Source organism: Scyliorhinus canicula, chromosome 5 (assembly GCF_902713615.1).
Source record: "Scyliorhinus canicula chromosome 5, sScyCan1.1, whole genome shotgun sequence".
Classification (NCBI taxonomy): Eukaryota; Metazoa; Chordata; class Chondrichthyes; order Carcharhiniformes; family Scyliorhinidae; genus Scyliorhinus; species Scyliorhinus canicula.
The window spans coordinates 214046414-214058678 of NC_052150.1; the positions used below are offsets into that span (position 1 = coordinate 214046414).

Consider the following 12265-nt stretch of genomic DNA (forward strand, 5'->3'; position numbering starts at 1 on the left):
GGCTGTGGAAATAATGGATAAGTTGGTTGACATCTTCCAAAGATCTGTAGATTCTGCAATAGTTCTGGCAGATTGGAGGGTAGCAAATGTAACCCCAATATTTAAAACGGGAGGGAGGGAGAAAACAGGGAATCGCAGACCAGTTAGCCTAACACCAGTAGTAGGTAATATGTCAGTGTGTTATAAAGGATGTGATAGCAGGACACTTAGAAAATATCATCAGAATTAGACAAAATCAACCTAGATTTATGAAAAGGAAATAATCTTTGACAAACCTACTGGAGTTTTTCAAACAATGTAACTAGTAGAATAGGTAAGTGTGAACCAGTCGTGGAGATGTATTTGGATTTTCAGAAATCTTTTGATAAAGTCCCACATAAGTGCAAAATTAAAGAGCTTGGGATTGGAGGTAATATACTGACGTGGATTGAGAATTGGTTAGCAGCCAGGAAAATGGGTATTTTTAAGCGGCAGGTGGTGACTAGTGTGGTACCACAGGGATCAGTGCTTGGGCCCCAGCTATTCATAATATATATCAATAGTTTGGATGAGGGAACCAAATGTATTATTTCCAAGTTTGCTGACGATGCAAAACTAGGTGGGAATGTGAGTGGTGAGGAGGATGTAAAGTGGATTGAAGGTAATTTAGACAAGTTGAGTCAGTGGGCAAATACATGGCAGATGCAGTATAACGTGGATAAATGTGAAATTCTCCACTTTGGTAAGAAAAACAGAATGGCAAAGTATTATTTAAATTGAGATAGATTGGGAAATGTTCATATACAAAAGAGTGTCACTGGGAGCAAATATGCAGCTGTGGCAAGCAGTTAGGAAGACAAATGGTATGTTGGCCTTCATTGCAAGAGGACTTTAGTCCAGGAGCAAGAATGTCTTACTGCAGCTGTGCAGGGGCTTTGTGGGACCACACCTTGAGTATCATACGCAGTTTTGGTCTCTTTACGTAAGAAAGGATATACTTGCCAAAGAGAGAGCAGCAAAGGTTCACCAGACTGATTCCAAGGATGGAAGGATTGTTGTATGAGGTAAGATTGGGTTGACTAGGCCTGTATTCATTGGAATTTGGAAGAATGAGAGGGAATCTTAATTGAAACATGAAATTCTGACAGGGTTGGGCAGAGTGGATGCAGGGATATTGGCCGGGATTCTCCCCTACCTGGCGGGGCGGGGGGTTCGGCAGGATGGAGTGGCGTGAACCACTCCGGCGCGGGCCGCCTGAAAGGTGCAGAATTCTCCACACCTTTAGGGGCCAAGCCCTAACCTTGAGGGGCTCGGCCCTCGCCGGAGTGGTTGGCGCCTCACCGGCCAGCGGGAATGGCCTTTGGCGCCATGCCAGCCGGGGCCGAAGGGACTTCGCCGACCGGCGGAAGTCCGCGCATGCGCCGGAGCGTCAGCGGCTGCTGACGTCATCCCCGCACATGCGCAGGGGAGGGGGTCACTTCCGCGTCCGCCATCGTGAAGACTATGGCGAACGCGGAAAGAAAAGAGTTCCCCCACGGCACAGGCCCGCCTGCCGATCGGTGGGCCCCGATCGCGGGCCAGGCCACCGTGGGGGAACCCCCGCGCCCCCCCCAGGACCCCGGAGCCCGCCCGCGCCACCGGTAAGGTAGATGGTTTGATTCCCGCCGGCGGGACCGGCATGACAGCGGCAGGACTTCAGCCCATCGCGGGCCGGAGAATCGCCGAAGGGGGCCCGCCGACAGGCGCGGCTCGATTCCCGCCCCCGCCGAATCTCTGGTGCCGGAGACGGCGGGGGCGGGATTCATGCCGGCCCCCAGCAATTCTCCGACCCGGCGGGGGTTGAAGAATCCTGCCCATTATTTCCTCTGGCTGAAGGGTCTCGAACAAAGCGTCACAGTCTCAGGCCATTTAGCCTGAGATTAGGAGCAATTTCTTTACTCAGGGTGGTGAACCTGTGGACCTCTCTACCACCGAAAGCTGTGGAGGCAAAGTCACTGAATACATTTAAAAAGGAAATAGATAGATATCAAGACTCTAAAGGAGTAAAGGCGTATATGGACAGCACGGGAGTATGGTGTTGAGATAGAGGATCACCAATGACCATAATGAACGACGGAGCAGGCCTAATCCTGCTGCTAATTTCTATGTCTAGGTCTCCAATCATCCGTGCTACCACCCTTGTCCCCCCTTAACGACCCTCTGGATGAAAACAATACCCAGCATTCCCAAACTCTGGCCTGAATACCCTCCTGCATCCCACTTATCCCACTGTCCCTTCCTATCATCAGCACCTTCGGATTTTCCCTCCAGGACTGCAACATTGACTCAACTAAACCTTTCCTCTAAAACACTCTGGACCAGAACTCTCCCTGCTGGCTCCACAACGTTTTCTTCATTCTTTCCTCCCTCCCTCATCACTTCATGCCTTCCTGCCTCCCTCACTTCATCCAGCACTCTCCTTCATATCTTTCACCGACTCACCCAGAACATACTGCTCCCTTCATGGCTTCCATTATCCCCCCTTTGTCTCCTCCAGAATATTTGCACCAAGTGTTTTCCGTGCGCACCATACTTGTTGTCACCACCAGTGGGGCAGCCAGCGCTGACAGTATGTTAACTGCTCTAAAATTATCCCTCATGTCTGAAAACAGGCACGAACAGACTCAAAAACAGCTTCTTCCCTGCTGCTACCAGACTCCTAAACGACCCTCTTATGGACTGACCTGATTAACACTACATCCCTGTATGCTTCACCCGATGCCGGTGTTATGTAGTTACATTGTGTACCTTGTGTTGCCCTATTATGTATTTTCTTTTATTTCCTTTTCTTTTCATGTACTTAATGATCTGTTGAACTGCTCGCAGAAAAATACTTTTCACTGTACCTTGGTACACGTGACAGGAAACAAATCCATCCACCAGTGCACTCCACATCTGTCCAGTTGGGTAGCTGTGTAAATTCACACTAGTGGGCAGAAGATTTAAAGGGGCACATGGGTCTGAACTGTTGGTGTCGTAATAGGCAAGCATGAGATGCAAAACGCTTTCCCGCTGAGCTTCAGCTGGAAAGTCAACCTGCCATAAACATCAGGAGAGAAAGGTCCCCATCTAATTTCCCGACATTGGGAAAACAGTTTTTTACATCTCGCCATATCTTGTACCCGCCACAAATTCTGCTCATGGTGGGAGGGGGCAATTCTGTCTTAATAGAGTAAAGCAGATAATAATTGATAAGTACCTGTAAAATGAATAGCCTGCTAAACTATGGGAAAGTTTTTTACCATGAAGGAGAGCTTCAGCGCCATGCCGAAAATGGCAGAATGCCCATAAGCCATTACTGTAATAGTAGTACACGACTGATTTCACTACCATCCATTATTATGTGTATATACCGTGGGTGGCACAGTGGTGCAGTGGTTAGCATTGCCGCCTCACGGCACCGAGGACCCGGGTTCAATCCCAGCCCCAAGTCACTGTCCGTGTGGAGTTTACACATTCCCCACGTGTCTGCGGGCGTCTCATCTCCACAACCCAATGATGTGCAGGGTAGGTGGATTGGCCATGCTAAATTGCCCCTTAATTCGAAAAATGTTTTTAAAAATCATGTGCACATACCAGGCTTGAAGTGACATGAGTTGGCATTGGTTGGGTATGGGGGAGTGAGGGCTGGAGGGATGGTTTATGGAAAATAATTTTTTTAACTTTTGGACACAATGTTGGAGCCTCTGGCCTTACACCCAGTTTATATCCACAGCCAGCACACTCCTCACTTCTTCTTGGGTCAGCTGGCCTGACTCCCAATCTAGCCTTCCGCCACCTCCTCCCCTGGACAGAAAATCTGACATCCAGACAGCCCTATATAGTCGGGTTCACAGAGCTGGGATTTTTCCAGACTCAAGGATGCAAATCCAGGCCTATGTGTCTTTTTGTAATATTCCACACTTCTATGTTCCTAGTAACAGAAACTGCATTAGTGGCACTTAGAAACTGGTACTGTATTTTCTTTCCTGATTGTTTCTCTTGTAGGAAAGCCAGAGAAGCTGGTTCCACCAAGATTTCTGGAAAAATTCATAAGTAAGAATGTAAGGAAAGGAACAAGCATTACCTTAACTGTCAGGGTCGAAGGTAAGATGGATTTCCCACCGCCAATAGTAAAATCTCTCATTTATCTTGCTGGTATTTATAAAATTGTTTTGCAAAAAATTGTTTGCAGGATCATTGCTGTAATATATTTTGTCAATGATTCACACTCAGAAGGTTGCACTCTCCTATGCTGCCACAGTGAGGGAGAAGGAGGTTTGCACAAATCTCAAAAGAGAGGAGATTTTCTAGTCACCCCAGACCATTCTCATGCAGTTCTTAATGCCTTGAGGACATGAGAATAATTTTATAAGACTCTGCTGCGAAGGTGGAACATATTGGAAATCTTCAAACTAATTTGCCAATAATACACTTTTTTGCAGGATCTCCGATACCTGACATAACCTGGCTTAAAGAGGAGTCGGTGGAAGATGTTATCTGGATTAAACAAGATACACCAGGTTATAAATTGGCCAGCTCAAAAATGCAGCACAGTCTGATCCTGCTAGATATTGGGAAAGAGTACACTGGAGTCTACACCTGTATTGCTACAAACAAGGCTGGTCAGTCTATCTGCTCTGCCCACCTGGAAGTTGTAGACGGTGAGCAAAATTTGCTGATAGATTTGTCATAGGCAGTGTGGTAATAGAATATTTTTTATTTGGAGTGTTTAACCTAAACAGAAGTTATTGTATATTTTATAAATTCATTTTTATTGTATTCCAATTTGCCTCTGAGGGATGTGATAAGATGTTTTATAAATGGAAGATTATTTTGGCCAGGAAGGTACTGATTGCATGGATGACTTGTAGGATCAAGATGCTTTTGGTGAATTCACTGCAATACAATGTGCGCAAATTGATATGTGATCATAAATTGTTGATAATTTGTGTGAGGGTTCTTTTTAAAATTGTGGAATTGCCATGCTATTTATAGTGAAGGCAAGTTTTTTTATTGCATCAATTTCTTAATGAAAGAGACAAATTATTTTCAGTATTACATTACCAATTTACAATATGTGTGCGTGTTTCTGTTTTCATGCAAGAAATTGAAGCTTCAAGAGAAGAAAGCACAACTGTGAAAGAAGCTATTGTGCAAACATTCTTACACCGGTAAGTTCATCTAATTTGATATTACTCTGAATTATAACTTCAACTGTTTAAATTTAGATGGTAGCTCCCCTGATTGTTTAATATAGTTCTGAGCTGCACAAATCCAGCTTTGACCCATTTTTATGTTGAGTTAATTGATCTCAGTAAGCATGATGTGGAGATGCCGGCGTTGGACTGGGGTGAGCACAGTAAGAAGTCTTACAACACCAGGTTAATGTCCAACAGGTTTGTTTCAAATCACTAGCTTTCGGAGCACTGCTCCTTCCTCAGCTGAATGAAGAGGTAGGTGCCAGAAACATATATATAGACAAAGTCAAAGATGCAAGATGATACTTTGATCTTGACTACTTTCTTGCACTTTTGTAGAAACTTTTTTTTTAATGTTTTTTATTGAGTTTTCATATTTTATATTGAACAAATAACAAACTATTAGAGAGAGAAAAAAAAACACGCAAAAATTAACATGTATATTTACAGGTAAGCATCTTCGTAATAACAACTGTGGCCGCCCCCTTTAGCCGGCATACATATTTTACATTCCCCAATATGGCCGATGCACATGTTTATAGGCATTTATTTACAGTTTGGTTTTGGGCCTTAGCTAGCCATCAAACCCCCATAACGAACCCGTAGCCCCCCCCCCCCCCGGCTACCTTCCCCCGATTCCCGTCCATTTCCCCCTGATTCTTGGCCACCCGACTATTCTTCCTCTTGTACGTTGGCCACAAACAGGTCCCGGAACAATTGCATGATTGGCTCCCACGTTCTGTGGAAGCCGTCGTTCGATCCTCGGATGGCGAATTTGATTTTCTCCATTTGGAGAGATTCCGAGAGGTCGGACAGCCAGTCTGCAGCTCTGGGCGGTGCTGCTGACCGCCAGCCAAACAGGTTTCTACAGCGGGCGATCAGGGAGGCAAAGGCAAGGGCGTCCGCCCTCCTCCCCAGGAATAGATCTGGCTGGTCTGAAACCCCGAAGACCGCCACTATCGGGCATGGCGCCACCCTCACCCCCACCACTTTGGACATAGCCTCGAAGAAGGCTGTCCAGTACTCCACAAGTCTGGGGCAAGACCAGAACGTGTGGGCGTGGTTGGCCGGGCCTCTTTGGCACCGTTCACATCTGTCCTCCACCTCCGGGAAGAACCTACTCATACGGTTTCTTGTTAAGTGGGCTCTATGTACCACTTTTAGTTGCGTCAGGCTGAGCCTTGCGCACGTGGAGGTGGAGTTGACCCTATGCAGTGCTTCACTCCAGAGTCCCCACCCTATCTCAATCCCCAGGTCGTCCTCCCATTTCATTCTTGTTGCGTCCAGTACGGTGTCGTCCCTTTCTACCAGTCGGTCATACATGTCGCTACAGTTCCCTTTCTCTAGGATACTTGCGTCCAGTAGGTCTTCCAGTAGTGTCTGTCGTGGCGGTTGTGGGTACGTCCTTGTCTCCTTTCGTAGGAAGTTTTTGAGCTGCAGGTACCGTAGCTCGTTCCCCCCAGCTAGCCGAAATTTCTCTGTCAGTTCGTCCAGTGTTGCAATCCTGTCGTCCATGTATAGGTCCCTGACTGTCAGTGTCCCCCCGTCCTGCTTCCACCTTTTGAAGGTGGCGTCAGTCAGTGCTGGTGTGAACCTATGGTTGTTGCAGATGGGAGCCTTGTCCGACATTTTGGTCAGGCCAAATTGCTGCCACAGTTGGTTCCAGGATTGGAGGGTGGCTGTCACCACTGGGCTGCTGGAGTGTTTTTTGAGTGGGGATGGGAGTGCTGCCGTGGCGAGGGCCCGGAGGGAGGTCCCCATGCAGGAGGCCTCCTCCGCACGCAGCCACTCGGCTTCTGGCTCCTGGATCCATCCCCTTACTCGCTCGGCTGTTGCCGCCCAGTGGTAGAATTGTAGATTCGGGAGGGCTAGCCCCCCCCCCTGGATTTTGTTTTTTGTAGGACCTTCTTTGGGATCCTAGCATTTTTACCCCCCCCCCCCATACGAACGCCATGATAAGTTTGTCCAGCGCTTTGAAAAAGGCCTTGGGGATGTAGATCGGAATGGATCTAAACAGGAAGAGGAACCTGGGCAGTACGTTCATTTTGATCGTCTGGACTCTCCCCGCGAGGGAGAGTGGGAGTGTATTCCATCTTTGCAGGTCCTTTTTTACTTCCTCCGTCAGGCTGGTGAGGTTCCATTTGTGGATCCCTTTCCAGTCATGGGCTATTTGGATCCCCAGGTAGCGGAATTTGTGTCGGGCTTGTTTGAACGGCAGCCCCTTTAGTGCTGCCACCCCCCCTCCCCCCTTGTGGGTGTACTGGGGAGATCTCGCTTTTGCTCATGTTGAGTTTGGAGCCCGAGAAGGCTCCAAACTCTTTCAGGAGCGCGATGATTCCGTCCATGCTGCTTTGTGGGTCCGAGATGTAGAGGAGCAGATCATCTGCATAGAGTGAGACTCTGTGCTCTCTGCCCCCCCTTCGGATCCCCCTCCAATTTTTTGCTGCCCTGAGCGCGATTGCTAGCGGTTCGATTGCTAGTGCGAACAGCAGCGGGGACAATGGGCATCCTTGTCTGGTGCCCCTGTGCAGCTGGAAGTATTGGGAGTTGGTATTGTTGGTCCATACACTAGCCATGGGAGCGTTGTATAGGAGCTTTACCCAAGCGGTGAACCCTGTTCCAAGCCCGCTTCAGTACCTCTATGAGGTATTTCCATTCGACTCTGTCGAAGGCCTTTTCTGCGTCCAGGGAGACGATCACCTCTTGTGTTCTCTCCCCGGAGGGGGTCATTATCACGTTCAGCAGACGCCTGATGTTCGAGGTAAGCTGTCTACCTTTGACGAAGCCCGTCTGGTCCTCTGTGACCACCTCAGGTACACAGTCTTCTAGCCTTTTGGCTAGGATTTTGGCCAGTATTTTGCCGTCTGCGTTCAGCAGAGATATGGGTCTGTATGACCCACATTCCATTGGGTCTTTGTCTTTCTTAGGTATCAGCGAGATTGAGGCCTGTGCTAACGTGGGTGGCAGTGTGCCCCGAGCTAGCGAGTCTGTGAACATCTCCCGCAGGTGCGGGGCCAGCGCTGTCGCAAATTTTTTGTAGAAGTCCGCCGGGAATCCGTCCGGTCCCGGTGCCTTCCCCGTCTGCATGGAGCTAATGCTGTCCATGATCTCTCCCAGTGCTAGTGGTGCTTCCAGGTCCCGTTTTCTGCCCTCTCCCACGACTGGTATGTCCAGTCCATCAAGGAACCGGTTCATCCCAGCCTTCCCCGTTGGGGGCTCTGAGGTGTACAGCTCTTGGTAGAAGGCCTTGAAGGTTTTGTTAATCCTCTCTGGTTCTGTTTCCAACGTGCCTCTGGTACCCCTGATTTGCGCAATTTCTCTGGTGGCTGCCTGCTTTCTCAGCTGGTGTGCCAACAGGCGGCTGGCTTTGTCTCCGTGTTCGTACAGGGTCCCGCGTGCCTGGCGGAAATGGTGCACTGCTTTCCTGGTGGAGAGCAGGTCAAAGTTCCTTTGTAGTTCTTTTCTCTCCGCCAGGAGCACTACGGTCGGGTCTTTTGTAGAAACTCAATGTCAGTGTCTATATGCGCGATCTTCTTGGAGATCCTCTCCACTTTGACCTGGCAGTGCTCCAAAAGCTATTGATTCGAAACAAACCTGTTGGACTTTAACCTGGTGTTGTAAGACTTCTTACTGATCTCAGTAAGGACAGCAATAAAGATGCTGCAATAGATGCTGCACCATGCTGCAATAGATCTCGGCACCCACACCAGAGAACGTCAGCCAGAGTTTCTGCTACTGATTCCCATCCGGTACAGTTTGCTGAAAGCTGCACATCTGCATAATGGGTAAGACAAAACTCTAGTTTAGCTCTGAATGTACTTTGCCATCTATTCTGAAGACATACGGATGAAGAATCGCTTTTTAGAACAGATATGGGAGGATGAGATGTATTCATAGAACTAAAAATCAGAACTAATGTGTGGCACCAGGAGAAGAGATGAGAGGGAAGAGTTGAAGAAAAGAAGAAGGACAAATGATACTTTTGTATGGAAGCCAAATTTACTCAGATCAAACCATTTCCATTGAATTTGTTTCTTCCCCTCCTGACCGCTTCCTGTTCTTTACTTGAAAAAAAACAACTGGCAAATGAACAACCCAACAGAATGTACTTTTCTTTTTGGCCAAAAGGACATGGTTTGACATGCTTCAATGTTTGCTTTTTCATCTTCCAAACTAGAATCTCTTCTGAATCTCTATCAGCTTGAATATATAACTTGAAAAGAGCAAGATTAAATAATCTAATAACGGACTAAGGCATAACATTATAAGATTAGCACACATTTAGGAAAAGGACGGGTCAAGGATTATAGAGCAGGGTCACCACAAAGGGCAGCACGGTAGCATGGTGGTTAGCATAAATGCTTCACAGCTCCAGGGTCCCAGGTTCAGTTCCCGGCTGGGTCACTGTCTGTGCGGAGTCTGCACGTCCTCCCCGTGTGTGCGTGGGTTTCCTCCGGGTGCTCCGGTTTCCTCCCACAGTCCAAAGATGTGCGGGTTAGGTGGATTGGCCATGCTAAATTGCCCGTAGTGTCCTAATAAAAGTAAGGTTAAGGGGGGGGGTTGTTGGGTTACGGGTATAGGGTGGATACGTGGGTTTGAGTAGGGTGATCATTGCTCGGCACAACATCGAGGGCCGAAGGGCCTGTTCTGTACTGTACTGTTCTATGTTCTATGTAAAGGTTTAAAGAAGAAATAGAGAAGATTGTGCAAGAGATTGGTTGACATCTGGAAATTGTAGGAGGAATATAGTAAGACATTAAGAATACTGGGATAGGTCTGGCCACTAAGTTCAGTTATTTAGAGCATTGTGCTTAACAATGCTTTGATTTGATTTATTGTGAGGTGTACCAAGGTACAGTGAAAAGTATTGTTCTGCGTACAGTCCAGACAGATTGTTGCATAAATTAAAAAACATAGAACATATATAAATACACAATGTAAATACATAGACACAGGCATCAGGTGATGCATACAGAGTGCTGTACTACTCAGTAGACAAGATGTGTGAAGAGAGCAGATCAGTCCATAAGAGGGTCATACAGGAGCCTGGTAACTGCGGGGATGAAGCGGTTATTGAACCTGTTACTGCGTGTACTCAGACGTCTGTATCTCCTGCCCAATGGAAGTAGTTGGAAGAGAGAACAATCCAGTTGGGAGAGGTCTTTGATTATGCTGCCTGTTTTCCCAAGGCAGCGGGAGGTGTAGACTCAATATAGAGTCAATGGAAGGGATGGAGGCAGGTTTGCATGATAGACTGGGCTGTGTTCACGACTCTCTGTAGTTTCTTACGGTCTTGGGCCGAGCAGTTGCCATGCCAGGCTGTGATGCAGCCAGAAAGGATATTTTCTGTGGTGCATCTGTAAAAATTGGTAAGAGTCAATGTGGACATAACAAATTTCCTTAGTTTCCTGAGGAATTTTAGGCGCTGTTGTGCTTTCTTGCTTGTAGCGTTGATATTTGGTGGATCAGGACAGATTGTTGCTGATGTGAACACCGAGGAATTTGAAGCTGTCAACCATTTCCACCTTGGCCCCATTGATGCAGATAGGGGTTTGTACGACACTTCCTGATGTCAATTACCAGCTCCTTAGTTTTGCTGATGTGATGGAGAGATTGTTGTCGTTACACCACGCCACTAGGTTCTCTATCTCCCTCCTGTATTCTGACTCACCGGGCGCTTCCCAAAAGGGAACAAAATCCATGAGCGAGCGCGTTTAGCCACGTGTTTCCCGGCACTCCCAGTGGGGGTGGGGGGGGGGTTTGTGTGTGCGCGCGCTGCTGCCGGAGATTCTACTCGACTTTGGTTTTTAGCCTGTTATGTTGTTTAAGCCTTGCCACAACCGACGAGAGTCCGTGTCGTTAGTCTGTGACTTAGCTTAGTCTGGTTTTACCTCTTGGCATCCCTGATGACTTTGAGGAGGTTTTATCTGGATTTCTTGCATAGGTCAGGATCGCCTGTCTTGAAAATCTCAGACCTGGCCTCCAGTAGGAAGTGAATCACCCGATTAAACCATGGTTTTCTGTTGGGGAACGTACGTACTACCTTCTTTGGCGGGCAATCTTCTACACTTGCTGAAGGTGGTGGCATACTTGTTTAGGTTGGCCGCTGAGTTCTTGAATATGGACTAGTCCACTGACTCCAAGCAGTCACATAGGAGCTGGGTCTCATGGTTGGGGGCCAGATCGGCATTCCAGCAACTGGATCGGGCATTCCTTGGGCCTGGGTCACTTCCCAGGCCGGGTCAGTTCCTATGCGAGGTCGGGGTCAGACTTCCGGGTCGGGCGTCATCTGCTTCCAAGTCGAGGCTAGGTTGGGTTGTTGGAGGAGTCCTGTCATGTTGGCTCATGTGGCCCGACCCACGGACATCGGAGGATCTTCAAACCTGTAAGGGAACATAAAAGATAAAGATTGGGGATAGAGATAAGAGATGTAAGAAAAAGATCTGTGGGGGAGAGCTTGCAAACGCCATGTTCCGGCACCATCTATAGCTGACAGCATGAGTTCAATTTCCGTACCAGTTGAGGTAGTTCTCGAGTAATCCTCTTCTATTATCCCATTGAACCATGATTGGCAACCTTCTGATGATGACAATGCTATATGAAGAGAGAGACTAAGAATTCTCATTTGTCAGTGCATACACGATGAGCCGAATGGCTTCCTGCATTGTAACTTTTCTCTGATTTTGAGTATGAGGAAAAAGGATTTGTAGTCAAAGTGAAATGAATTTTGGTATCAACACAGTTGGTGTGTTTGGAAGAGGCAGAGCTTCTTCCCCACTGTTACCAGACTCCTTAACGACCCTCTTATGGATTAATCTGATTAATACTACATTCCTGTATCCTTCACGATGTATTTCCATTGTGTACCTTGTGTTGCCCTATTATGTATTTTCTTTTCATGTACTAAATGGTCTGTTTGAGCTGCACGCAGAAAAATACTTTTCACTGTGCCTCAGTACAAGTGATAAACAATTCCAAACCAACTTGTCCTGTGATTTTGTTTCCTTTGTCAAGGAAGGTACATAATGCAGAACATAAAAACAGAGCTGCACAGAATGATTGGGCCA

At 47.4% G+C, this 12265-nt stretch overlaps 1 protein-coding gene across 3 annotated transcripts in view; it reads left to right on the forward strand.

The window, feature by feature from the left end:
- obscnb (obscurin, cytoskeletal calmodulin and titin-interacting RhoGEF b) overlaps positions 1 to 12265 on the forward strand; it is an 896193-nt gene that overhangs the window by 608877 nt on the left and 275051 nt on the right. For all 3 annotated transcript variants that reach the window (XM_038798455.1, XM_038798456.1, XM_038798458.1), the window contains 3 exons: positions 4006 to 4104; positions 4443 to 4661; positions 5105 to 5171. In XM_038798455.1, the coding sequence (XP_038654383.1) occupies positions 4006 to 4104; positions 4443 to 4661; positions 5105 to 5171 (385 nt within the window). The remainder of the gene's footprint in view (positions 1 to 4005; positions 4105 to 4442; positions 4662 to 5104; positions 5172 to 12265) is intronic.